Source organism: Populus nigra, chromosome 11, assembly GCF_951802175.1.
Source record: "Populus nigra chromosome 11, ddPopNigr1.1, whole genome shotgun sequence".
NCBI classification, from domain to species: domain Eukaryota; kingdom Viridiplantae; phylum Streptophyta; class Magnoliopsida; order Malpighiales; family Salicaceae; genus Populus; species Populus nigra.
In genome coordinates this window covers 16,195,523-16,220,926 of record NC_084862.1, presented here as the reverse complement: position 1 = coordinate 16,220,926, position 25,404 = coordinate 16,195,523, and the positions used below count along the sequence as shown (strand labels likewise).

Sequence of the window (25,404 nt, the reverse complement as noted above, 5' to 3'; positions counted from 1 at the left end):
TCCAAACAAAAGTGCCCATTTGGTTGTAGAATTGGTTCATTGATCATATTAGATCTTAAGTATATTATTAGCATTGTTCTTACATGTTCATATTGCTATCAACCTCAACCACTTATCTTCAAAACAAGCAGAATTTCTTCCAAATTTTTATTTTAGATTGCTTTTCTGACAATTATTTAAATTATTCAATATTTGTTATAATTTTTTATCTTCTTAAAGTACATCTCTTTAGGAAAATATACAGTTAAGTGCCTGCCTATTTAATATGTAATGATTGATTTAATTATACAGATTCAGTTTATTTTTTTTAACACATTTACCGCTAGGATGTTTGCTGGTTGTAGACAAACTGTAGGATTTGTTCTTGCTGCCTTTGCTTCTGGGCTTCTTTCTTCGAAGGGCACTGTGCACTCTTTTCCTTTGCTTACTTATTTAAAAAATAATGATTTCCTCTAATATTTCATTTTAAGATTGAGTTCTTAATTTCCAATTAATTCAACATCCATTTTTTATGCGTTACTTTTGACAATTTTTTTTTTTTTTTTTTTTTTTTTTTTTTTTTTTTTTTTGATTATCGTGGGTGTCCGGGCCAGCTTGCGCGCACCTCGACTAATCCCACGGGCCCTGAAGTTAACGACCATGTAAGCCTCCAGTGGCCATCATATGAGCAGTCATAGGGTTTGAACCTGAGACCTAAGAGGGAGCAAACCCCTTAGTCTCAAGCTCTTACCACTAAGCCACCACCTAGATGGTTACTTTTGACAATTTTTTATTTGATGTTTGAAGGGCCAAAGAAGAAAGCGGTGAAATGGCTAGACCGAATGATCCATTTTGGGATCATGTTGAGAAGCTGGATGATGGTCGTTTCAACTGTAAATTTTGTGGCTATAAATTTGCTGCTGCTACTTCCGTTACGATGATCAAATGGCATTTGTCAGGAGTCCAAGGGCGTGGTGTTACAATTTGTAGACAAGTGCAGAATCTGAAGAGAGGTAGCTCTCTTGAGAGGCCATCAATTAATCAAGCCGACGAGCCTCGAGGAGATTCATCCCCGCCAAAGGATCTATTGTGTCTTGGCCTTGGAAGTTATCATGATCAACTCTGTTCTCCATCTGCAAAAAACGATGTCATTATTGTTAGCACAACACAATCTGACAGCAAGCATTGTGAGAATTCAATGGAGAGATAAGGTTGAAAAAGCTACTGGAGTAATAAGGCAGAACTCTCCTACGATGCTGCCAGTTGATGCCTACAAAAGTGGCACCTTTGCTGGAGAAAAGTTAGGGATAAAGATGCTTCAATGACAACAAATTCAAGTCAGAATGGTAGTCTAACAGGATAAAGAAACTGCTGTGATTCTCCTGAAACTAAAAGGATTCTATGATGATAAATCCGGATGCCACTCCATACCCTTGTCCATGCAGAACAAGATAACTGCTATCAAACTATATAGAAGATAATCCCTAGTCATTAGCTTTTAGAATCCTTGTAAATGTCCTCTTCAGTACTCTTTAAATACCCTGCCACCATCATTGTAAAACTATCGAGTGATTTATTGCTGTAAGTTCTATCGATCATTGTATGCTCACGTTCTTCATAAATAAAAGATAGCAAAACAGAGAAAGTCTCCACTCACATCTACTATTTTCTTCTATTATGGATGATGTGCAGAACATAGTTAGAGAGAAAACAGAACCAGTAGCTAGTATGTTGGAGCAAAGCTATGCAATACTTAATAAATTGGCAGGTGATGATGGAAGGATACAAGTGGGAGTTCAGGCCATGGAACAAGGTACAGAGGAAGAGTTAATTTGTTCGCATCCAGAAGCAGGAAGTGGCATGGAAAACACCTGTGAAGGATTTATTCAACATGTTGACAGAAATGTCTCCCCAGGTAAATTATTTGTACCTCATCGTCTTTTTATTTTTTTATCTTACCATCTTGTTTTTCACATGGAACTATTGTTTGAATCTTTGGAGTTAGGATCATTAATAGTTTCAATTAATTGGTCTTTCTTGGTTTATATAATCCATGCTTTATGGTGTTCAAGCTAAATTGATCCTAAACCTATTTTCCTTCCCACGTCTCATCAGAACGAGCTAGATTAATGGAGAACAGTAGTGGAAGATTAGTGCAGTCCGGCACAAGTGCCAGCTCTACAAAGCTAGTGGGTCGAGCATTTGAACAGAATATGAAGGTGATACGGTCTTGGTTAATGGATGATGAAATCTCAACCATTGGCATTTACGGAATGGGGGGAGTTGGTAAAACGACATTGCTGCAACATATCCGCAATGAGCTTATAGAAAGACAAGATATTTCTTATAGTGTTTACTGGGTGAATGTGCCTCAAGGTTTCAAGATTGAAGAATTGCAAGATCTTATTGCTAAATATCTTCATTTAGATCTTTCAGACAAAGACGATGATCTGTCTAGAGCTGTCAAGTTAGCAAAAGAACTAGCGAAGAAACAAAAATGGATTCTCATTTTAGATGATTTGTGGAACTCTTTTGAGCCACAAGAAATAGGGATTCCTATCCCATTGGAAGGATCCAAGCTCATTATGACAACTCGATCAGAAATGGTTTGTCGTCAGATGAATAGCCGAAACAATATAAGAGTGGATACTCTTTCTGATGAAGAATCCTGGACCTTGTTCACGGAGAGGCTTGGACAAGACATACCACTTTCTCCAGAAGTGGAACGAATTGTTGTAGATGTTGCAAGGGAATGTGCTGGTTTGCCTTTGGGAATTGTTACATTAGCAGAAAGTTTGAAGGGAATCGATGACCTACATGAGTGGAGGACTACATTGAAGAGATTGAAAGAATCAAATTTTTGGGACATGGAAGATCAGATATTCCAGATATTAAGATTGAGTTATGATTGTTTAGATGATTCAGCACAACAATGTTTTGTATATTGTGCATTATTTGATGAACGTCATAAGATTGAAAGGGGGGTGTTGATAGATTGTTTCATCGAGGAGGGGATAATTAAAGAAATGAGCAGGCAAGCAGCACTTGACAAGGGCCACTCAATTCTTGATAGACTAGAAAATGTCAGCTTATTGGAAAGAATTGATGGTGGTAGTGCTGTCAAGATGCATGACTTGCTTAGGGACATGGCCATCCAAATACTGGATGAGTACTCTCTAGTCATGGTAAATTTTACTTTCTATAATTCTCCCCTCTTTTTTTCTTTATATAGTTTAACCACTAATTTTGTTTCTTAACGTATTTGTTTTGATTCTTCTAAATCAAAGTGCTCTTTGGTTATATTAAAATCAATGACAAAGTTTTGTTCACTTCACTGTTATCTTCAACTAATTATCTTTAAAACTAGGAGAATTTCTTTAAAATCTTTAATTTAGATTACTTGGCAGGCTATTTTTCTTAAAATTACTTCAAAATTAATTTTTAATTCAATGTTTATTTGTATCTGCAGGGCTAAAGAAGAAGAAGAGGATGAAATTAGGATAGACTTTGCTGATAACAAACTTAATTCTAGAGATTGCATCTATAGTTTTTTTATCAACTCATGGATATGCTCGTCAGAAGAAAGATAATCCAATCAAGATGTGTCATTTTCTTATTATATATGTGTGGTGATTTCAAAATTAATCAAAAAGTAGAGTGCTTGGCAATGGTGGCAGTACATTTTTTGTTTTAAGGACTCCTTTTAGTGGATTTTGTCAAAAGCTTTTGATAATCAAGATTCTCTGCAACATACAACATTCAAGGTAAAATCAATTACATCAGCATATGTATATTTTAACTGGTACTTTTATTTATCTTTTTATTAGGTGTGATTATTTTTTATTCTGTTTGATTTTTATCAAAAAAAAAATATCAAACCAGTTTTATTTAAAAAATAAATCAAAACTGAACTCAAACCGCTTCAAATTCATTGTTTCCAAAGTGTTTTTATTTGACATTATAAAGCTCTTAAAAAGAAGCTGATCTTCGTGCAAAACGTATTATCATCCATCATGGTCATTAGGCTATCACATTATAAACTAGTTTTATATATATATATATATATAATAATCGAGTGGATTTAAAAATAATGCCAGAGAAGCATTAGACTAATGGAAATCTAGCAAAAAGGAACACAAATGTCAGATTTGTATCTGACTGTTCAAAACACCATGTTCTTTAAGGAATGTCAATGTGTTCCATAGGACCATCAGCATTTTTTTCTAATTATAAAATCATTAAAGAACCACCATGTTCTTTAAGGAATGTCAATGTGTTCCATAGCCTTCAACTTTTTTTTGTTCTTTTCAATGACCGTCAAATCATTCTGCATCTTAAGGTCTATTTTCTGGAATAGACGTTGTTAGTCTAATTTGCAAACCCGCCCCCAATGATCTTGTTGGGAGCATCTGTCTCAGATTTCTTGAAAATTGCATTTTGGGATCCTTTTTTCTCGCTGAAGTATGCTTCTTGCTTTGGTTAAATTCTTGACAAGATGAACCAATACCTTTGTACTTCTTTATTTTTATCACTACTCGACATAATAAAAATCTTATATCTAATAAAAGTTACACCCAAACTATAATATAATCATTAATATAATAAAAAATTAAAAATATTACAACAATTTTAATTTTCAACAACCATTCCAAGCAATTCAAATCAATAAGAGATTTTAGTGTGGCTGAATTCCGTATGAATTGTTTTTTTTCTTTTCAATTATCCCAACTCATGCATCACCGAGATCTTGCATACTCATAATAACATAATTCCATGCAAATTACTTAACAATTTCATCAATTACTCTCACCCTTTTCTTTTCTTTTTGTCTTGGCCGAAACCCATCAATGGTGGAGGGGGTAGATTGTCTCTTCAATTCTTCCAATTGAATCATTGTCCCATGATCATATTTCATGCTTATGAATATCATTCAAACACAATACCATCAATTTAAACATTCATTCAACAAATTTCAAACTGCCATCATGCATATATCACCTAAAATGTATCCATTTCACAAGATAAAACTCAAACCAAGCTTGAATCAAGGCTTTTCACCTCTTAAACACAAAACGTTTGAAGGAAAAAGACGATGAAAAGAAGTTTTCTTCATCCTCTAATTCTTTCCTCCCAACCCGTCACTTTATGCCCTTCAAACCTCCAAGAAAACTTCAATTATCAGCTCAATTTCCTCCTAAACCCCTCTTTTGATCCTTTACCCTCTCTTATGTAGTGTTTAAATGAGTGAGTTTATGCTGGAAATCAAATAAAATCGACAAAGCCCTCCCCTCTTTACTCACACACAGTGGCTGGACATGAATGGTTTCAGGAGAAGCCATTCACAATTTAAATACCCTCATTTTACTTATTACACTCTTGCCCCGAATTTTCCACAATTACAACTTGGTACCCAAACCCTCCTCGGTGGACATGATGGCGGACAAGATAAGACATCTAGCACATTTCCAGGATGCAATAAATAAGACAACAATACATATTTGCTGAAGGAAAAACAGGTATATGTTTTCTAATTATTGTCATTCCTTACAAATGATTGATCATCAAAGTTTTTGACACAGACGGAAGCAAAAGCACAAAAAACACAGTAAATATTTGAAAAACAACAACATAGAAATCACAGAAAAATTGATTAACAAAAAAGTTGTAGATGCAGATCTTAAATTTACAATTTATTTATTTGAAATTAAAGTTTATAAAGTTTGCCTTATAGAGGTTTATAAGACATTTAAATAGATTATAAAAAACCTATATCTACTTGGAAACAACTAAAAGTGCAAAAGTGCAAGGAAAATGAAATTAAAATAATAAATCTAAAAAAAATGTAGGGAAAACAACAAAATTGACCATAACAACATCTTCTAGGTTTTATTTTGGGAAATCGAATAGTCTGATAGAGAAAATTTCAGAGGACAAGGAAGTTTCAGAGGAAAGAAAAGTTTCTCTGTTTTTGTAAGTCCAACGTGAATATACAACAATAAAATTCTACAAGAGTTGCTGGTTATTATAACATAGTAAGTTACTTAATTTGGATATATTAACTACCATAATTCTTAGTTGATTTGATTCCATAACATGCTCTTCAATAGCATCTTCCTAATCTGTCAATGCTGCAACACTGCTGCGGTTGATTTGTTTCCATAATCGTCTCTGTTTCTGTCTTGTTTTGTTTCCATGATGTCCTCCAACGTAACCTTCCTTGTTAGCAAGAAATTGGTTTGTTTCAATGCTGCAGTTGATTTGTTTCCATAATGTCAACCACCCTCTCTTTCTGTTTTTGTCTTGTTTCCATGATGTCCTCCAATGTAACCTTCCTTGTTAGCAAGAAATTGGTTTGATTCCATGTTGGTCTTACCATGACACCTTCCTTGTTTATCTTGATCTGATTCCATCGAACACTTGTATTGCCTTAGTAGTCTAATTACCATTAATACTGATAAGTAACATAATAGAATTATCTAGTACAATTTGAGTTTAATTTAACATTTGTAAGCAAATAAAATAGAAAGAAGGTCGTCTCAGGAACATTGTCACATATCAGCCGAGGTCAAGAAACATACAATATCCTACCACTTAACAGGAAATAAAATAGAAACATGTCGTCCAGCTTCCTAGTTGCTGAAGCAGGTGGCAGAAGTCATCTCACGCTCTTTCCTCTCTGATGCGATGCCTTGTGAAATGAAGTTTTCTTTGCAATTGCTTTGGGCTTAATTTGTTCATGCTCCAGGCATTCATGGATGGCCAACTTAGGGTAAACTCCGCTGGTGATACAAAAGCTCCTATGTTGTTTTATCGACTTCATCTAGAAGAGTTGTTCTACATTTGGATTTGTAAAGGAACTTGGGTCAAACCAGCTTTCATCACACCATGAGTGCTACATACCCCTTGTGTCTTTCACTATAAAAAAAATTAACATAAAATAATAAAAACACATATAAATATTCCATCAAAAATTTCTAATGAAAATAGTGACCAAATAGGAAAAAAATAATAAAAAAATTAATTAAAATTCCATCAGGATCGAACTTGACATGTCAGTATTACCAATGGAATTTCCATAAATGATTTAAATGAATTAAAATCTCATACTTCTCTCTTCCTCCCATTTCTTCTTCATTTGCTAAAAACACAACATCATCCCCCTCTTCAATCTCTTCAAAAACTCTCTTGCAAATCCTACCACTTAACCTGCCGATGATGTCTACCACCATTTGTCAATAGCATCATCCTTCTTCTCTTGGTTTTATTTTTTTGTCAAATTTTACACCACCAAGTTAGTAAACCCGCTCATTTTTTTAACCCATTTATGTTCTAAGTTAATTCATTAAAATTTGTTTGTAAAATATATTGTTTTCTTGTATATTTAAGTGTTTTGCAGCTTTTCCCTAGATAATCTTGTTATATTAATGCATGATTTGTCTGTTAGGGTTTGTTTAAGATTTGTGATAAATTGATTTTGTTTGTTATTTGATGAAATTAAATTTTATTTTTTAACATAGGTGTGTTATAATTGAGGAAATAATGAGTAATTTAATAGGTACCAATTATCTTTTGTTAATTTTAATGTTCAATTAAAAATTTGAAGAAAATTGATTTATTTAGAACTGACAATGGTTTGGAATTTTATTCAGATGAGACGAGTTAATTTGATGAGTTCTACAAGTATAAAGGAATTGCTAGACATCACACTGTCAAGTATACAACACAACAAAATAAGATTGCAAAACATATTAACACGAAATATTTGAAAAGAGCATGTTGTATGTTTCTACAAGCTGGATTGTCAAAGGACTTTTGAGCTAAGAAAAAATGAACATGACTTATTATCTGGTGATCATCATCAACAGTTTTAGTGTTGAAGACTTATTATGAAATATAATCTAGTTCTTTTACTGGTTATTTTAAATCTAAATCGAGAGAATTTGGTTGTCTTGCTCTCTCTTTTTTAGGCAAAAGAGTACAAGAAATGCCTATGAATAGGCAACAGGAAAAATACAACAAGCAAGATTAAAATCAAAATCATCGTATATTTGATTGTCTTTTTTATACTTATGTTAAAAAATATAAAATAAAACCAAGAGCATGAAAATTTCTGAGGTTATGTGCATCTAGGTTAAGAGATATCAATTATAGTGTGTTAATTCCAAATCACCCAAGTTTATTAATAACAAGGATGTATTGACGAGTCTGATATGTTTTACAAAGTATAAAAGTTGACTAGTGTTAATGGTGAGATACTAGCAAGCTCGTTGACTAGCATGAATGTTGAGATATTTACAAGCAAATGGAGATCGAGGCTATAGCTTCACAAACAGTGCAAGATGTTTCAGCTGAGCCTGTTAAGGAAGTTGTGCATGATAGTGTTGATAAAAATAGACTAGAAAAATAACATTACAATATTACAATAAAAGGATAAATAAAAGCACCGGTTAAAGTATACTTATGCTGATTTAATTGATTTTGCCTTGAATGTTGTAGAGAATCTTGATTATCAAAACTTAGACAAAATCCACTAAAAGGAGTCCTTAAAACAAAAAATGAACTGCCAATTTTTTTTCTAGTTCAAAGAAAATACCATTGCCATGCACTCTACTTTTTGATTAATTTTGAAATCACCACACATATATAATAAGAAAATGACACATCTTGATTAGATTATCTTTTTTTTGACGAGCATATCCATACACAATACATAACCCAATTGATAAAAAAAACTACAGATGCAATCTCTTGAATTAAGTTTGTCATCAGCAAAGTCTGTCCTGATTTCATCCTCTTCTTTAGCCCTGCAGATACAAAACATTGATTTTGAAGTAATTTTCAGGAAAAATAACCTGCCACGTAATCTAAAATAAATATTTTAAAGAAATTCTCCTTGTTTGAAAGATAAGTAGTTGAAGATAACAACGAAATGAAAGAAACTATAATATGAGTTGAGTTATGTTATTCATTAAGCAACATAAATAAATAAGTTCTACCTGATCAATATGGAATCCTGCCTACAAATTGGTCATTGATTTTAATATAACAAAAGAACACTTTGATTTAGAAGAATCAAAACAAATACGTTAAGAAACAAAATTAGAGATTAAACTACAGAAAAAAAAAAAAGGAGGATGATAGAAAGTAAAATTTACCATGACTAGAGAGTACTCATCCAGTATTTTGATGACCATGTCCCTAAGCAAGTCATGCATCTTGATAGCACTACCACCATCAATTCTTTCCAATAAGCAGACATTTTCTAGTCAATCAAGAATTGAGTGGCCATTGTCAAGTGCTGTTTGCCTGCTCATTTCCTTAATTATCCCCTCCTTGATAAAAGACTCTATCAACACCCCCTTTTCAATCTTATAACGTTCATCAAATAATGCACAATATACAAAACATTGTTGTACTGAATCATCTATTAAATTCATAACTCAATCTTAATATCTGGAACATCTGATCTTCCATGTCCAAAAAATTTGATTCCTTCAATGTAATCCTCCACTTATGTAGGTCATCCACTCCCTTCAAACTTTCTGTTAATGTAACAATTCTCAATGGCAAACCAGCACATTCCCTTGCAGCATCTACAACAACTCATTCCACTTATGGAGAAAGTGGTCTGTCATGTCCAAGCTTCTCCGTGAACAAAGTCTAGGATTCTTCATCAAAAAGTATCCACTCTTATATTATTTCGGCTATTCATCTGCCAACAAACCATTTATGATCGAGTTGTCATAATGAGCTTGGATCATTTCAATGGGATAGGAATCCCCGCTTCTTATGGCTCAAAAAAGTTCCACAAATCATCTAAAATGAGAATCCATTTTTGTTTCTTCGCTAGTTCTTTTGTCAGCTCTAGATAGATCACCGTCTTTGCTTGAAAGATCTAAATGAAGATATTTAGCAATAAGATCTTACAATTCTTCAATCCTAAAACCTTGAGGAACATTCACCCAGTAAACACTATGAGAAATGTCTCATCTTTCTAGAAGCTCGTTGCATATATGTTGTAGCATTGTCGTTTTACCAACTCCCCCATTCTGTAAATGTCAATGGTTGAGACTTCATCATCCATTAACCAAGACCATTAAACAATGCGATGCTTAACCTGTGTTTACTGGTCTTGATTAATGGATGATGAAGTCTCAACCATTGCCATTTACGGAATGGGGGGAGTTGGTAAAACGACAATGCTGCAACATATCCGCAATGAGTTTCTAGAACGACAAGATATTTTTCATAGTATTTACTTGGTGAATGTGCCTCAAGATTGAAGAATCGCAAGATCTTATTGCTAAATATCTTCATTTAGATCTTTCAAGCAAATACGATGATCTGTCTAGAGCTGTCAAACTAGCAAAAGAACTAGCGAAGAAACAAAAATGGATTCTCATTTTAGATGATTTGTGGAACTCTTTTGAGCCACAAGAAGTGGGGATTCCTATCCCATTGAAATGATTCAAGCTCATTATGACAACTCGATCATAAATGGTTTGTCGGCAGATGAATAGCCGAAACAATATAAGAGTGGATACTCTTTCTGATGAAGAATCCCGAACTTTGTTCACGGAGAAGCTTGGACATGACAGACCACTTTCTCCATAAGTGGAATGAATTGTTGTAGATGCTGCAAGGGAATGTGCTGGTTTGCCATTGGGAATTGTTACATTAACAGAAAGTTTGAAAGAAGTGGATGACCTACATAAGTGGAGGATTACATTGAAGAGATTGAAAGAATCAAATTTTTGGGACATGGAAAATCAGATGTTCCAGATATTAAGATTGAGTTATGATTGTTTAGATGATTCGGTACAACAATGTTTTGTATATTGTGCATTATTTGATCGTCATAAGATTGAAAAGAGGGTGTTGATAGTCTTTTATCAAGGAGGGGATAATTAAGGAAATGAGCAGGCAAACAGCACTTGACAATGGCCACTCAATTCTTGATTGACTAGAAAATGTCTGCTTATTGGAAAGAATTGATGGTGGTAGTGCTGTCAAGATGCATGACTTGCTTAGGGACATGGTCATCCAAATACTGGATGAGTACTCTCTAGTCATGGTAAATTTTACTTTCTATCATCCTCCTTTTTTTTTCCTGTAGTTTAATCTCTAATTTTGTTTCTTAACGTATTTGTTTTGATTCTTCTAAATCAAAATGTTCTTTGGTTATATTAAAATCAATGACCAAGTTGTAGAATTTATAGGCAGGATTCCATATTGATCAGGTAGAACTTATTTATTTATGTTGCTTAATGAATAACATAACTCAACTCATATTATAGTTTCTTTCATTTCACTGTTATCTTCAACTACTTATCTTTAAAACAAGGAGAATTTCTTTAAAATATTTATTTTAGATTATGTGGCATGTTATTTTTTCTAAAAATTACTTCAAAATCAATATTTAATTCAATATTTATTTGTATCTGCAGGGCTAAAGATGAAAAAGAAGATGAAATGAGGACAGACTTTGCCGATGACAAACTTAATTCAAGAAATTGCATCTGTAGTTTTTTATCAACTAGGTTATGTATTATGCATGGATATGCTCATCAGAAGAAAGATAATTCAATCAAGATGTGTCATTGTCTTATTATATAGTTTACCTCGACGTGTCTGCCTGCAAAAAAAAAAGGTTCTCCAAGTGTGTATAGTCACGGGTTTGCTTAAGCAAACAAGAAAGAACAGGGAGATCTGAGAGAGAAGAATGGTTTAGAAATGGTGGGGAGGGAAAATAAATAAATAAAAGGGTAGCACTGAGAGTGTGGAAGAGATTGAAAGTTATAGTTATAGTATACGTTTTTCTCACAATTTTAATTGCTTTTAGCAAATAAATAACAAGCATGCTGTTTGAATCAACCAATAAAAAATAAAAATGGTAAAAAAGATCATAAATATGGTTCACCTGCAAATTAAAAGTCGTTCTCCAAGTTCTTTATAGTTACTGTTTTGCTTAACCAATCTGGAATCAAACTGAAAGCTGAGAGAGAAGAATGGTTTAGAAAAGGTATTGAGGGAAAGGAAATAAATAAATGGAAGCACACAGCTTAAATGGAAGAGATTTTTGCTTCTTTTTTTTGTGCCATGAATTGATTTAATAAGGTCTCTAGGAATATTTCCTAGGTGTTTTGAGCCAAAAAAATAAATTGAAAATAAGTTTTTGGGTTAAAAAAATGAAACATCATGTGTCCCATTAAACTTTTAAAAAAATGATATACACTCACGCTAGCCATTGCTTGCTTGAGCCCATAGTTTTGAAACTCGACCTGGTGATTGACCCGGTCTAATGATCAGGTCACGGGTCAGATAGGTTGACCTGGGTCAACCCTAAAAAAAATGCAATGTGCGCCAATTATCATGAATTAGACACAAAATGCAAAGCAGCAGTTATGCATCTATAAGCAATTCGCTAAAACGGCAACGTTGTAATTCAAGATGATTCCATATGAAATTATGCAATGTCATTGACAATCCAAGTGTACACTTCAGGCTAGAATATAGGGTCGCCAGTTCTAAAAAGAGAATGAATTCCATCGAATATTTACTTAGCATTACTTTTTAAAATATATATTTTTATAAATATATTAAAATAATATATTTTTTTATTTTTTAAATTTTATTTTTAATATAGCACGTTAAAATGATTTTAAAATACTAAAAAATATTAATTTGAAAAAAAAATCTCAATTTTTTTAAAAACATTTTTGAAATATAAAAATAAAAAAAGCCTAAACTTCTTTCCATCTAATTTTAAAACAAAGCCCAAACAAAGGATTTGTAACTGGGATACGCTATTATTTTTTAAAATATATTAAAATAATATATATTTTTTATTTTTTAAAATTTATTTTCAATATTATTATGTCAAAACAATAAAAAAACACATGAAAAATTAATTTTAAATAAAAAATAAAATTTAAATTCTTACCAAACAACATTTCAACCTTGTTTCCAAAAAGTATATCTACTACTCTTGAGTTTTCATGGCTGAATTTTCCAGTGCTGACTTTTTAAGGAACGTAGAAATATGCAAAGCCTCAACAGCGCTGAAGTTAAGTACAAAAAAAAAAAAAAAACCTTGGTGTTTATACTTCAAATTCCTTTCAAATTTTGGTAATCGCGCATTTGTTAAAACTGTTCATTTTGGTTCTCTCTATGATTCTGCTATTCATCTTCATCGTTTTGGCCTTTTAAAAGGCCAAAACGATGTAGTTTAATGTCTCTGTATAAGTCGGGTCTCAGTCGGGTTTACCCAGGTCGCCCAAGTTCCAGGTCGACGGGGTTTCGCCGGGCCAACTCCCCGACGGGTTTTTACTTAGACCCGGACCGGTCCCAGACCCGGGTCGGCCGGGTTGACTCGCCGGGCCGGTTCGGGTTTCAAAACTATGCTTGAGCCAAGTGCTAGACATGACCTACTAGGCCTAGCCTATTTTTTTATATAATTTTGTTTTTAAAAAAAAAAATGATGCATTAGTTGACATTGTTTTTCAAATAAATTTTGGATTTATGTTTTAATTAATTTCTGATGATTGTTTTAATGATATTTGGTGTATTTAGTTTTTCAAGAGGTAGGTATGATTCATCCGTGATTTTTTCTTAATTTTATATGGATTAAATTTTTTTAATATTAATTTTTTTATAAGATTTTTCATATGTGCAGCCTTGTATTTTTTTATTCAATAAATTTTATGAGTTTGGTTTTTATTACAAATTTTATGTATTTTTCTTTAAGAAATTTATTTTGATAAAGAAATTCATTAAACACAAGAAGTTAAATTACCCTTGTTGCCAAGAAAACCAAAAAAAATTGATTACACCCACAAATAAAACTCAATTTTCTATCAAATTTATCTTAAAAACTGTTACTTATATGTAAACAATAGAGTTTATGTAGAATACTTGACTGTGTTATTCTTCTCTAACAGGAGGCAATATATAAATACAATTATTCCTAAACATTAGGAGACAAAATAGGAAAATAAAGAGATAAACAGGAAAGTAATTCGTTCCTATATATATACAAGATTGATCAACTAATCATATCTCTAATATTAATTAGAGAATCAATCTAATATAGTATACAGCTCATGCACACATTATATCAGTGACTAAACTGTAATTTCTTGAAATTCATGGGAGAAATCATAATTTTTCAAACTTCAAGAACTAAACTGAAATTTTATCATCTTCCACATCTAAACAGATGTTCCAGCATTTTAACATGGTTCTTTCAATTTAATTATTCACTATTTTCGATCAAACATTTCTAAGGTTTTACACAAAATAAATCAACATACATACATACATACATACATACATACATATCAATTATTCATAATCTACCTTAAAAGTAAAACATTTGCTCAGCGCTCTACCTCAGATGACAGTTCTACTAATTGAGTAGAACATTTGCTCAATCAAACAGTGAAAACAGGATATAGGAACAGCATACAGAGAAGTAAAGAGTAAGAACATAAACTCAATGGATTATGGAAGAAAATGGCAATGTCATACCAAAGCTGCAGCACGGGTAGTCATTGTCCGTTCGACAGCCACAGGAGCAAGAGTAGGTTCCACTGCTGATGTATGTGTAAGACAGGGCTCAAGATCAATGGTTCCACCTCCTTTCTGAAATAAACAAGAAATTAGAAATAACCATGATTGAAGGCATTTCTTGACTAGGATTTTGTAGGACAAAACAACAAGCAGCAAAAGCAGCAAGCAATATTCGTGAAGATGGTAATAGCAATGTCGCTATGACACTGTCAGACATTTCTGAAGGTTCTCAATGAATCGCAGAAAAATGGAGATTAAAACTACAATTGTGAAATTCTTTCCACCACCTTCACAATGCAGCAACGCTCAACATGGTAGCTACAACCAATTCCAGCTCCCAGGCACGTGAACGAACATTATTTCTCAGCATGGAAATGTAGCCTAATGCACATATCAAAGTTACAGTGTTAAAAGTCCACATAAGTAATGCATGGATGGTAAGGACACACATGCAGAAAGGCAATACTAGCAAGAAAAAGTTAAGAGCGTGTGTCATTTAAGTTTCTCATATAGCTATACACCATCAAAGGAAGTATTGTCATCTTCACAATTGACAAAAGAGCACAGTTCAAGCATGTCGAGTTTTTTAAGAGCTCTAGTTATCTTGTTTGGAACATGTCTTTGCATCCTTGTGATTCACTTGTGCAAATATGGATATGGATTATGCATGACTTTGATGTCAGCAAAATCGATTATACAAGGCCAATCTCAGACACCATTACAAAGTTGACTACGCTTCAACCAAAACCCAAACTACACAAACTTCCAACATAATTATTTTAAGAAACAACACAAATTTGTAACATTCTGAAGTAAGATGTAGAGACACACAAGTTCAAATGGATAGCTGTCTCCAGATTTGTAACATTTACATGAATTATTTGACTGCATGATCATGATGTGAATGTGTTTAAAAATTGGCAGCATCATAAAGAGAGCGAGATAGAAGGGGCTTACTATCTTGTGAAGGCAACACTCTGATAGTAGCACATAGTTCTTTGATAAGCTATTCTAAATATATCATTTGAAGCTAGCATTGCTGTTAGTAGACCGGTTGTTCACCATGAAAGTCCAATTAAATTTCCCTATAACACCCAGTAATGCCTACTTACAACAATGTCAGGTGGCCATGTCAGGGTTATGCAAATCAAACACCCACAATAGTTTAGTTCTATAGAGAATCCCCATCTTTTCTGCTACCGCTTATTCCTTCTTACCTCCACCTGGGTTGGAGCTACAACTTCATAGCTATACATTAGGCTCCCTGGGTGCCTAAAATAACAGCTCTTTATTCATATACATCACCTAATCTTATAGTGTGAGATCACCATCCATTTGATAACCTTCCATAAGAACTGCAACAGGAGTATTTCCTCTGATCTATCAACTAAACCAAACCCAAACTAGCCTTAAACTCGACAGCTTCGTTCCCTTCGTAATAGAATACCCAATACTTACTCATAGTATATGAAAATCATGACTATTACACAAAAACCAAATAAAAGCAGCCTCAAATTCATAAATTAAAACGGGGCAAAAAAAGAATCAATAAAGCAAGTTGACTTACATCAACAGAGCCTTTCTTGGCAACATTAGTCCAATCCTTAGCAGCCACACCAGTCTTCCGATCAAAATCAATATTCAAAGTCACTGCTGGCTTATGATCCGCCGCCCAAAAACACGCCATGTAATCCCCTGCCTCCGACGCCGTCAACGCAAACTGCCCTGATTCCACAAGCTCTGAATGATGATAATTATTCCCATAACTCGATGTCACCTACACCAGTAAAAAAAAAATTACAGGTAGCCAGAAAAAATTTGTAAAGGAGATCAGGGGTCTTTTTAAATAATCTTACCCTGACAGTGAGTTTATACGAGTCGGGCAAGGGCTGGCCATCATGGGGGTTAACAATACTGTACTTTCCAACAGTCATAGAATTGCTTTTGATGTCTTCTGCTATGCATTTCGTGTTTCCTGATTCTAGCTCGAAACGAATTGATTTTGATGTAGAGGATAAAATCGCAATCACAGTTGTTACTAGGAGGAGATAAAGGTTGAATCTTGACATAATGGTGGTGGTAGATTGCGAGCTGAGATTGTTTTATAAACTCTTGGATGGACAATTTTTTTCTCTCTCTCTCTCGTTCTCTTTAGGTTTGCTTTGAGGCGAATCGGTATCAGTTTTGCTAGCAAGAGGAGGAGGTCCGAACAGCGATTGAATTATTGACAGCTGGTAGTATTTGATTGGTTGAGACACGTAACCAAACTGTCTAGTTAGTACATTTGTGTTTAATAGCTGTAAAGCCCTGCGCTGTGAACTTGTTGGGCTTCTCCCTCTGTACCAAACCAAATTGGACTGGATTTACAAAACGGAGCTCATGATCCCTCTCCTCAATACTGACGACTTCCTTTCCAATCTCAACAGGGCCTTGGGAATTTCCACGTGATGTATGCCAAGGATCCACATGTCCACCTGCAGATTCCAAATATCTCTTTCCCCTATGGTATTCTTTTGGTTCCTTCCAATTCACCTGACTACTTGGAGGACCAAAACCATCCTTTTCTATCTTCATGTCATTCTTCAGCTCAATATGAGCTTCTCTGTCATGCTTTACTTCCTTATTGTCATCCCCTCTACTCTCAAACCTCGCATCCTTTTCATTTTTAACACTTTGTGAATCCCTCCTTGCCTCTCCATACATCTCTTTTGCATCAGTCCTTGGGTCACGGTTTTCAATCCGGTAGTCTCTGCTGTCCTTGGAATCCCTTGATTCAGGCCTGCTTTCAGGAGCAACATTAAAATGAGAATCCATGTGTGATTCATTTGAAGATGGTGGCATTCGATACATCGAATGCAAAGGTGATCTTCTATCTACATCTCGAGATTCAGTTCTGGGAATCTTAGCCACCCTAACATCCGGACCCATCTCATATGGTAGATGGTACTCATTCGAAACCCCTGATGTCAGCTTAGAATACGAACCTGTATCTTCATGAGGGAATTTCAAAGAAGAAGAATGACAACCCTCTTCATGCGATCTTTTAGCAGGAGCACCACTCATACTCTATATCACCAACTTAACCTAATAAGAAATCAAAAAACAAAACAATAATCCTCTAATAAATCGAGCATTCACCCCCCACCATCACAAAATATGAATTAACTTTTCTTCCAACCAACCGAAACCCTCCAAATCCAAGTACAAAAAAAAAAGGCTTTAAACTAAAAAACACCAAAATGGAGTCAGCAATGCTCGATATAGACTGCTTCAAAAACTTGAAACAATAAAACTATACATAAAATAGTAAACTTTAAAAATTCAACAATCGACAATGGCAAAAAGTTTCAAACTTTCACACTCTCACGAATCATAAACTTGAAATTGAAACTCCTACTCTCACAAATTACAATGAGAGGAGAATAAATCAATAAGACTTTCAAAATGGACCACCTTTCTCTCTAAAAAACTTAGGCTTTGAATTCTAAACACAGATCTTCGATAGAGCAATCTTTTTATGGAAACCAAAAAAAAAAACCCGAAACATAAACCAAAAAAATTACTCAAAAACATTGAAATGGCAAAACTAAGAGAGGGTTTAGTTAGTTTCTTTACCTTTGTTGTTGCTGTTGCCTGTGTCAATTCCCTGTCTGCTTCTTTCTTTCTTTCTGTGTCTTTCTCCACTTTTGCTCTGTTTTTTGCCTTTCTACTGTACGCTAAGCTAGCTGAAGGTAAGCCGAATCCAACGCTTGCCTATTGGGCTCACACTTATTTTATTCATTTACAGTCCATAGAAACAAAAGTCCGTTTTATAATACGAGGAATAAACAAAAGGCCCAAGAGTCGGGTCATGAATTAGTCACCTGGACCAGATGAATTCAAAATAGTATATTTTAAGATTTTTTAAAAAAATTAAATAATTTCTTTTTCAAAATATAAAATAAAATAAAATAATATTTAATTCTAAATTTGACACGGCCAAATACTAGATCAACAAGAAACTAGATTGATTGGTTAAGTCAGATTTATAATATTAGAAAAAATAATTATAAATTCAGTTTGGTTCGGTTTTTTTGGGGATTGGTTTTGCTACGGTTTTTTCGGTTTCAGGCTTATAAAACTGAAATTGAACCGAACCGGTCGGTTTTTTAAAATTCTAATCTATTTAATTGGTTTTTTCAAGGTTCGGTTTTTTCGGTTATTTTTTTCTGATTTTCTCGATTTAATCAGTTTTTTGATTTTTTTGTTACCCGAATAATATTTTGAAATTGAATGTAAAATAGGATTCCAACTTTGAAATATTTTAGTGTTAGGATGAAACTAAGAAACCAAACAAATCACCCAACAATTAATTCAAATCAATATAGTGGCAAATCTTGTAACTAATTAATAAATAAATTATATTTTTGCTATGTTTATATAATGATGTTTTTTTTAATGTAATTTGATGGGTTTTTTAACATTATTCATGTGGATGATAATTTCACTTGACTTGGAAGGTATTCAATTTCATTTAAGTTGATTGTATGAGACTTTGAGTGTTGGTTCTTGTCTCATCTTATTTTTAAAAAATTTATTTTTTATATTTTTTATTATATATATTATAGTTTTAAATCTTGGATTAATCTTGACAAATTAACCCGGAATTGGATAATTTAAGACCTAAATAAATCCAGATTAAAAAAAAAACTAATCCAGTCAAAAGCCTAAAATGGCCCGATAAACCGGTTAACCTAGGTCTTCCTCAAAATTAGATGATCAACTTGTTGGATATTTTTTTTTATCAAAATAATATTATTTTAATTAAAAATAATAATTTGATTTTAAAACTATGACACATATAATTAAAAGAAGAAGAAGAAGAAACTCTTAACGCATCACTCCAAAATTGATCTGAAATCGATGTAGTAGCAGTGTCGTAAATAATTAGAAATCAATGGCACTTTCATTATATCAATCCAACAAGATACTCATTGAATTTTAATATTTGATTGGCCTTTTTAGCATTCCATACGAGTCAACAACGCTAAGAACACCCAAGGAAAACTAACCCAGCCGAGTGAAGATCTGTACAGTTGTTGTAAAGTAAACAATCGCAAAATCGGTGGCATTTTCACCGTTGTGTCTATTGGGCAAGGTTTTTTGCTGGCACAACAAAACAAAACTAAACAATTTTTTTGTTGGATTGATCGGCCTTCTTCTATTGGGCTTGATCCATTACTATCTGGCCCAACAAAACAAAACCTTACTGAAACCCAGAGTCAAAACCGAAGTCAGAGTAATTTTATTATACTCAAAAAATATAATTAGTGGTATTAGTAGGGAGTACTTTGAAAATTCAATACATAATGCCTGCCGTTTGTTCTGCCTTCTGCTCTAATTAGTAGGGAGTAATTTGAAATTGGAACCATAACAAAGTACTGATCTGTAGATATCTGCTAAGCTAGCTTGACTCGGCCTTTCCTTGTGAGCCATTCATCTGACATGTAAAGCAATCCTAGCCGTCCTTTAGAGAAACTCTGAATTAACACCCCTCCCAGCCTCAACCCGCCTTCTTTCCCAATTCCTCTTTCAATTTTGTTTTGCAGACCCATTTCCATGCTGGAACCCTAGCTTGCTACATTCCACCCCTCTTAAAAAAAACCCTCATGGTGAGGGTAAAGGTCACTCGTTCATTGCTAACTAATTACTTTAAAAGTTTATAATTAGTTAAATATATCATAAAACTGACCTTATACCCTTTCACAAATCCAAATGTAAAAGAAGCCCTAAATATCAAATAATTTGAACTGGCACCGTAATTAGTATCTGATTGCAGATCAACTCTGCAAGATGAGGTTGATAAATCCACATGGGAGTTTTTGAATCACCAGCAGAGTTTACCCTAAGTTGGCTGTGCATGAAGAAGCTCTCTTGTTCATGTTTAACCATGGAAATCTGAGCGTAACGATTTCAAGGCTGAATGCTCGGAGCGATTATTTATTTTTATTTTAAATTAATTTTGTTTATTTTAATATAATAATATAAAAAATAAATTTTAAAAAATAAAAAATATATATATTATTTTAATAAAACACCCATTACTCTGGATTACTTTGTGCATTTCCACAGTCATTCTAAATTATATAATTACCTTCCTGTTTTCAAAGTTTCAACTACAATTGGGTTGACAAGTAACAGGTACCGATTGACATGGAATATTCAACAGCTTGTTCCTGTAATATATTAAAAACTGTTTGTGCTACAATAATAAATATAATTTTTAATCCATAATTAGGTTATAATGAAATTTAAAAAGCTCGACGAAAGTTCAGATTACTGTGCAGATTAAATCTAGAAGTTGTTTTTCAATTTTATTTTTTATTTTTTAATTAGTTAGATCAGTCTTGTTAATATGTAAATAGTTTAGTATGTTACTTTTAGAACAAATTAGTTGTTCAAGAATTTATTAAAATATTTATTTTTTATTGCATTGATATTAAAAATAATTTTTAAAAAATATATAAAAATATTATTTTGATATATTTCCTAGTAAAAATCACTTTAAAAAATAACTACAATCACACTTCCGAGTTCTATGATATATGAGAAAAAAAATTTTAAACAAACTTAAAAAAAATGATTAAAAACCAAATTTAAAAATAAATAATCATTATTATCTTGATTCTTCATGATCTTTTTAAACTGAAGATTATAAGAAAATAACAAAAACATATTATAATCCTTAATTTTTTTACAAGTTAACAAATCACATCTTTAATTAAAATCAATCTCTAATCTTTTAATTTTAAATTATAACCCTTTTAAAATTAAATTAAATACAATAGATTAAAATTGAGTTATAATAATATTGATATTAAAAATGAATTTAAAAAAATAAAAAATATATATTATTTTAATATATTTTTAAATAAAAAATTACTTTGAAAAATAACACGCATTAACTAACAGTAGTTTAAATCCCTTAGACACTGTCTGTGCTACTATTAATTCATTTGCTTTTCTTTACCACCTTTTCTAAAACATTCTCCTATCTCGTCTTCTTTCTAAAACACTTGGAGAACTGCTTTTTGAAGGGAAACCAAATATATCTTTTTTACCTCTTTGTTTTTCTGTTTATTGCCTGATTCTTTCAATTAAAACAGTCTTCAATTAAAACAGCATGCTGGTTATCAAATTAGTAACTAATTGGATTCATTCTATTATTTATTTGCTAAATTCAATTTATAAAAGTAAATAAAATTACGAGAAAAATCGTATACTATAACGTTTAATCTCTTCCACACTCTCTCACTCGTCAAGGTAAATTATATATCTTTTTTTGTTTTACCTTTTTTTTTATTGTTTGATTCTTCCAAGTAAAACATGGTTAATTAAATTAGTTACTAAGGTTGGTATTGTTTGCTTCTTATTCAATTAAGATTTTTTCATAATAAGAATTCATGATCCATAAATATTTAAAGGATTTGTTATAGTTGAGTGGTATTTCCTTACCAATTACGATTTTGGGCTCCTCTCTCTGTATATATATCTTGCAATAAGTTAAAGTGTTTATAAACGCAAAAAAAAGGGTTAGATTCAGTTATATTTTTATTCTATTTTTTTTATTAATTTGTTACATGTAAAAAAAGGGTGGGACCACAATTTTTTTTAATTTTTTTAATGTGATAATGTAATGATAAAGAAAAATACTTTGATATATTTTTAAATAATATTTTTTTTAACAAAAAAAAAACACAATCCATCTTAATTCTAAATACCAACTTAATAAGGTAAAAATTCACAAGTTGCTATAAAAACTATTCTTTCTGTTAGAGTGTGGTTGCGGTTGCTTTTTAAAGTGTTTTTTACTTCGAAATACATCAAAATAATATTTTTTTTATTTTTAAAAAATTATTTTTGACATCAAAATTATTTAAAAACACTAAAAATATATTAATTTAAAAAAATTAATTTCTTTTCAAAAACAAACAAGGATTTAATAGCCACCCGCAATTGTCACCGTGCAATTTATAACCTATCTTTATAGGTACTAGTGTCTTTATTTTTATATGTAGATACATTTATTTTTATATTTTTAAAGTGATTTTAAAAAATATATAATTATTTTATTTTTATCTATAATATTTTTAGTATTTTTATATTATTTTAATATGTAGTTTCATATAAGAAATATTTTAAAAAGGAATCATTATTATAATAGAAGTAGACTATTTCATCAATTTATGCATGTATGGTGTTTTTTTTTCGTACACTTTGTTTCGTTTTTTTTTTCAAAGTGTACGAAATGAATAATCACCGGATTTTTAATTTAATGCATAGAAAACATTAGCCCGGAGATATTTCATCATGGTGAACCACGAGACTACAACACTTCATTCACTATTTTCTTGCAATAATCTTATCTTTAACTTATATAAAACCTTAACATATCTCTTGCCCATGCTCTTTTAAAGTGCAAAGACAATTCAGAGAGGATACCCAAAAGCACAAAAAACTTCACCACTGAACTTGCCACTCTTGCGGACAATAAGAACATCAACTTGATTTTTTTAAAAAAAAAAAAAAAAAAAACGAGGGCAACGGTTGAGAGGCATATGTTAGGGGCCAGTAGTTTTTTTTTTTTTTTTTTGTTCTTATGAGACTTTTTTGGAACTTGCATATAGACTGACCATCTTGATGCAAGGTTCTACATCACCTATGGTGATTCAATTTGTCCTCAGTGTTTGGTGATAGTCGTTTCTCAACAGTTAATGCTTTTCTAACAACACCTGGTGCGTGAACTGTTTCTCAACAGTTGTGGCTTTTGACAAACCTTTGTCGATGGTTGTAGATCATGAAGAGCCGTCTTTCAACAATTATGGATTTTAAAGAGTTGAGAATCAACGGTTGAGGAGCTTGAAGAATCATCAAGTTTCACGACTCACAACCTCCTATCAAACACAAGATAATCTTTTTTCTTTTGCACCTTAGATCCAGGTATGTTATTAAATCTTTTTTATTTTTATTAATAACATCACCTATAATCCTGTTACCTATTCTTTTATGTCATGATTGTGTTATCAAGTTACCTTTTCCCCCTCACGAGAACAATCAAATAGATGTGATTTTATTCAAAATAATTTTTAAGTTTTTCATGTATCTTTGTGAATAAAAAATCAAGTTCAAATATTTTTTTTATTATTTTATTATATCATTCATAGTTTTGGCTCATATAGGATATAAGCTATATCAGATTTCAAGCATAATATCTCTTTATGAATTTGTCGTTGATAGGTCCAAATCTCAATCCATTGGTGTACATTTCTTGAATCATATAAGATCCATCCAATTTGAAGAGGAACTTGTTGTCCATGTATTTAGACACTTGAAATCTATGACAAGGCTTCTTAAAGTTTCTTTTTATATTCAGATTTAGATCTAGAAGATGTAAGGCAACTTGATTTTTTCTTTTCGATGTTATAAATGTATATTGGACAGGAGACAAGGATGATAATATAGGTTGGTCTTGAAAAGACTGTAGTCATGATTGTTTTACTTGATATCAGGTTTGGTTTATATTGAATTGGGACCACCATTTTACCTTGGTATCTCTTATGATATTTGGACAATAACCAACTTTTTTATCTACATATACATCATGCAATATTATGAAGTCTCAACATAAAATCCAAGGGATGTCAAAGATGGAGATCATGTGTACAAATGCAAGAATATATTTTATTATATGATTTTTCTTATATTCACACATTGGTCCTTGTTACTTTTTATTTCTATTTTTGTTCTCATTACACCATAACAACAACTCTTTTATTCTATTGTATGCCTTTACAATACCTGAAATTTTTTTATTTAATTCATTTTGTTTGGATTATAATTTATCAAGTTTTCACACTTATCCTAAATGTTTCACCTTTCAACAGACCTTCATGTTAACATATATGGTTGTGACCGTAATAGAATGACCTCTCTTGCACAAGATCAATGCAGCCATTAGCACCCGATATTTGGTCTTGAAATTCTCCATTCTAAAAGAGATGGTTGTGGTAAAAGAAAATCAAGAGGCCTCCAGACAATGTGTCTCTACATGTTTCAAAGACAAAAAAAAGTTTTTAGTCTTAGACCAACAAGGATCTTTGAAAAAGAGGTTGGAAATTAGAACCAAGGCTATGGAAATGTTAAAAGCAATAAGCTTAAAGGAAGAGTGGGAAATTGTCACTAAGACATGCTCCGTATTGGAATCAGACTAATAGCAATTACTAATAGATTTCCTCCTCGTCTATAGGTAATATTTTACCTTTAGAATCACAGAAATGCCAAAGATCAGTCTAGAAATAGCCGTTTATAAATTTCAAGATGAACACAACATAGTTATAATATCCAATTCAGTTCGAGATGTGAATGGAACGGGCAAATGAGTCAACCTAGATTTTCATTCATTTATTTTTACAAAAGATACCAACAATATCTTTTTAGATATTTTTTTTAGAAAAACAAATCAACATGACATTGTTTTAATACAAAAATTTTAATTCAAAATAAAATTCAATTCAAGCAGAGTTTTATAACAATAACATAAAGATTAAATTCAAAAATTATAACTATTTGCAAGTTGTATTTATTTTATATGTATTATTAAACTAGATTAGAGATGTCCAATTTAATAGCAAGTAACACTTTTATTTGATAAAGCTGTGATTATGGCTTTTAAAAAGCTATAAATTATAGATTCCAAAAAGAATATATGAAAAGAGTTGCAATATTAGCTTTAAAAATGTTATCAAACACTTAAAAATCATAATTACAACTAAAAAACTGATACCTAAATAAATAAAAAAGGGAAAAGAAACAAAA

The 25,404-nt window shown here is 32.1% G+C and overlaps 1 protein-coding gene across 10 annotated transcripts; it reads right to left on the bottom strand.

Moving 5' to 3' along the window:
• Positions 1-1,032: 1,032 nt before the first annotated feature.
• On the bottom strand, positions 1,033-18,374 carry LOC133668507 (transmembrane emp24 domain-containing protein p24delta9-like). Of its 10 annotated transcripts, none has more exons than XR_009833744.1 (6): positions 18,166-18,319; positions 16,407-17,616; positions 16,118-16,327; positions 14,838-14,931; positions 14,509-14,622; positions 6,419-6,894 (listed from the first exon to the last, which is right to left on the bottom strand). XR_009833744.1 is itself a non-coding variant. In XM_062088410.1 (5 exons), the coding sequence occupies exons 2-5, from the start codon at positions 16,617-16,619 to the stop codon at positions 1,096-1,098; spliced, it is 543 nt and encodes a 180-aa protein (XP_061944394.1). In that variant the 5' UTR covers positions 16,620-17,616; positions 18,166-18,319; the 3' UTR covers positions 1,033-1,095. The 10 variants fall into 10 exon arrangements, 7 of the variants coding, with proteins under 7 accessions (XP_061944394.1, XP_061944392.1, XP_061944396.1 ...); XR_009833743.1 differs by lacking the exon at positions 14,838-14,931 and adding an exon at positions 11,900-11,974; XM_062088410.1 differs by lacking the exons at positions 6,419-6,894; positions 14,838-14,931 and adding an exon at positions 1,033-1,101.
• Positions 18,375-25,404: the final 7,030 nt, after the last annotated feature.